The sequence below is a fragment of the Orbicella franksi genome, chromosome 2, assembly GCF_964199315.1.
Source record: "Orbicella franksi chromosome 2, jaOrbFran1.1, whole genome shotgun sequence".
NCBI lineage: Eukaryota > Metazoa > Cnidaria > Anthozoa > Scleractinia > Merulinidae > Orbicella > Orbicella franksi.
The window spans coordinates 15,757,012-15,759,750 of record NC_138146.1 but is presented as its reverse complement, the minus strand read 5'-3'; the positions used below and the strand labels follow the sequence as shown (position 1 = coordinate 15,759,750).

The 2,739-nt window shown below is 42.4% G+C and overlaps 1 protein-coding gene across 1 annotated transcript in view; it reads right to left on the bottom strand.

Moving 5' to 3' along the window:
• Nucleotides 1–359: 359 nt before the first annotated feature.
• LOC145478226 (uncharacterized) overlaps nucleotides 360–2,739 on the bottom strand; it is a 10,144-nt gene continuing 7,764 nt past the window's right edge. The window contains exons 3-5 of the mRNA XM_081456171.1: nucleotides 2,011–2,166; nucleotides 1,629–1,730; nucleotides 360–1,261 (exon numbers count right to left, since the gene is read on the bottom strand). Coding sequence (XP_081312297.1) covers nucleotides 360–1,261; nucleotides 1,629–1,730; nucleotides 2,011–2,166 — 1,160 coding nt within the window. The remainder of the gene's footprint in view (nucleotides 1,262–1,628; nucleotides 1,731–2,010; nucleotides 2,167–2,739) is intronic.

The window sequence follows — 2,739 nt, the reverse complement described above, 5'->3', positions numbered from 1 at the left end:
AATTAACTGGTTTTGCATTTACTACGCTACACGATTGGCTTAAAAGACTCGCGCCACTTTTTCAACCAATCAGAAGTAAAACCAAAACCAATCGCACACGTTTTCCCGCGCTTTGCGTCAGCTACATGTAATTTCTTCGAATTTTGATTGGTTCACTTTATTGTCTGTGTCCTTTGTGATTGGCCAGAGTGATTACTTTGGTTTTGGTTTTACGGCACTCATTGAAAACAACTGCAACACAATAATTGGTTTTAAAGTAACAGAGTTCGAGACTAAGTGTGAAATGCAGTGACTCAAGGGAGATACTTGTACAATAGACTATCTACGCCGAATGGCATCTTCTTTAGTAAAGTAACTTTTCATTTAAACCAAATGGAGGTTTGACCAGTTTTATCCACGCCGTTAGCAGTGTACCATCCTTTATGTGTATACTGAGGGTTCCCACCCACCACATCAGGCTGATAATTGGTAGGAGTACATCCAGAGCACGAGCTACCTCCCGAACCCGAATGGACACTTGGGAAAAAGGGACCCTTAGCAAAAATTGCGTAAGGCGTGGTCTTGTCATAAAAACCGTAGCCGGTTGGGTAGGAGTCGGACCATGTTACCCCCAGGGCCTCTCCCAGGGCATATCTCACGTACGTGCTTCTGTCTCCTTTCAGCGCTTCAACGACAAAATCAACGATATGCATACGGCCCGGCTGTCCGCCATTATAGCGGTTATGATTTGCAAATGTTATTTTGTAAGGGTTGTTTTTTAGATAAATACGGTACACGTATGCATATTGGTTGATACCGCCCGTGGCTGGGTTATTACCCGCGGCCATAATCATGTAACGAGCGTTATTTGCCATCATTACCGCCCCGTGTGGTAAACTAATCACGCCATGAGAGTAGGTGCGTTGTGTGGGAAGCCAGGCGTAACCAAAGGGATTATTCATGTCAGGAATGGCCTTGTTGTTGGAGTTTGTTCCCGTTGTGTCAACGTAACCATAACTAGCTAGCATCCATGCTCCACCAGCAAAACTCATGTCACAGTAAGTTTGAGCCGGGGCTGTTTCACCAGGGGGCTGGATCCAGTACATGCCGCTGCCCTTGCTATCGCCGGCGTCAAGAATTGCTTGTGCGTTTGGTGCCGGGTTGTCTTTGGTTCCCAGTCTTTTTCTGGTACACTGAGCACCAGAATAAGGAGGTGGACATTTACAGAGGTTTTCACCAATACATGTACCGCCATTTTTACACGGCTTTTTCACACAATTGCCTTTAAAAGAAAACGAGAATTTTGTTATTTATCAGAAAGTAGTAAATATATCATACTGGTCATACGCAGATTGGTTCTTCCACTCCGTATATCACCACTATATTTTTCCCGCTCTTACAGGTCAATACATAGCTACTGGCCTGTTTCATAATATTTACGCATTTACCTTAAGAGGATAAAGAAAAATGTCGGACAAAATATCATTGGCAAAAATTATCCTTCAACCCTAAGACTTTGAGGGACCTCTTTCTGTCATATAAGAGCGAAAAGTAGAACATACGTGTGCTTGTGAAAGAAAGACTCACCGTTTCTTCAGTTAACAGCCGTCCTTTTAACAGTCTTTATGCAATGAGGCCGCTATACTTACTCTTTTGACAGAACGCTCCAGTGTATCCTGGTGGGCATGTGCACCATGTAGTATTTGGTCCAGCGCACTTGCCTCCGTTGCGGCAGTAGAGATCTTTGCAGACTGAAAATTCAACGATATTAAATCTCGTTAATAACCGCATTACATTTTCTACGCGACAGTTGAGGTTCAGTGGTATCACTGCCACCTGGCGGATTAGGTTTCTAAATTTTACTGAAATTTGAACTCGTCTCACGGTTTTCTTCCCGCTCGTAGACCACGATCACATGCGTGTTGTCCTTGAAAGGGATATTATTATCGACTTTTAGAAGACAGCCAATCAGGGCATACGCTACAGTTAAAATGATCATAATAATTTTAAATAGAAATACTCGGTAGTCACCTTGACATTCGTTGCTGTTGCAGTACTTAGTGAGAGATGTCTTTGTTCTTTCACATTCTTGAGCTGTGGCGTTGAGGTCGCACTTAATTTTCTTGGAAAAAAAATTGCAGCTCTCTACGATCTTTTCCATTTTGTCAAAACAATTGAGGCAAGATGCTATAAATTAGTAAGATTATACAATTAGAATATGGCACTAGAATATGGCGTCGTAGTTTTATGTAATTGTAAAATCTCGTCTATAGTACTCTAAAGCGTTTATGCATCGTTTATACATGATGTTCGAAGAGGTTTTGAGGGCGCTCTGGAAAAGGAAAGGGAAAGACTTGCAGCCATAACAGTTTCCTGTCACAAAAGCCCGAGGCTAGGTAAATGCCAATTTAACGGTACATTTGAAGCTCGGATTTTCTGGCCTTGTTTTCATAAACCTTCCAGTCTGGGCAAGCTACTTTTTTGCCTGCACATTTGTTTCGTGATATTTTCCTTCCATCCCTCAACTTAATATAGTTCAAAGAACTTTACAGAATCAATATCGAACAAGGCTTTTTCGTGGGATTTCTTATATTTTAGCCCTAAATTAAGGTACGGACCATTAGAAAAGTGATGGGTGGGGGGGGGGGGGAGGGGGGGGGAAATCCAAACAAAAGAACCGAGCAAGGGAAAATGGCAGGAAAAAAAATTGTTCCAAAAGAAACCCAAGAAAAAAAATCACGCAGAAGAAGGGTCGCACTG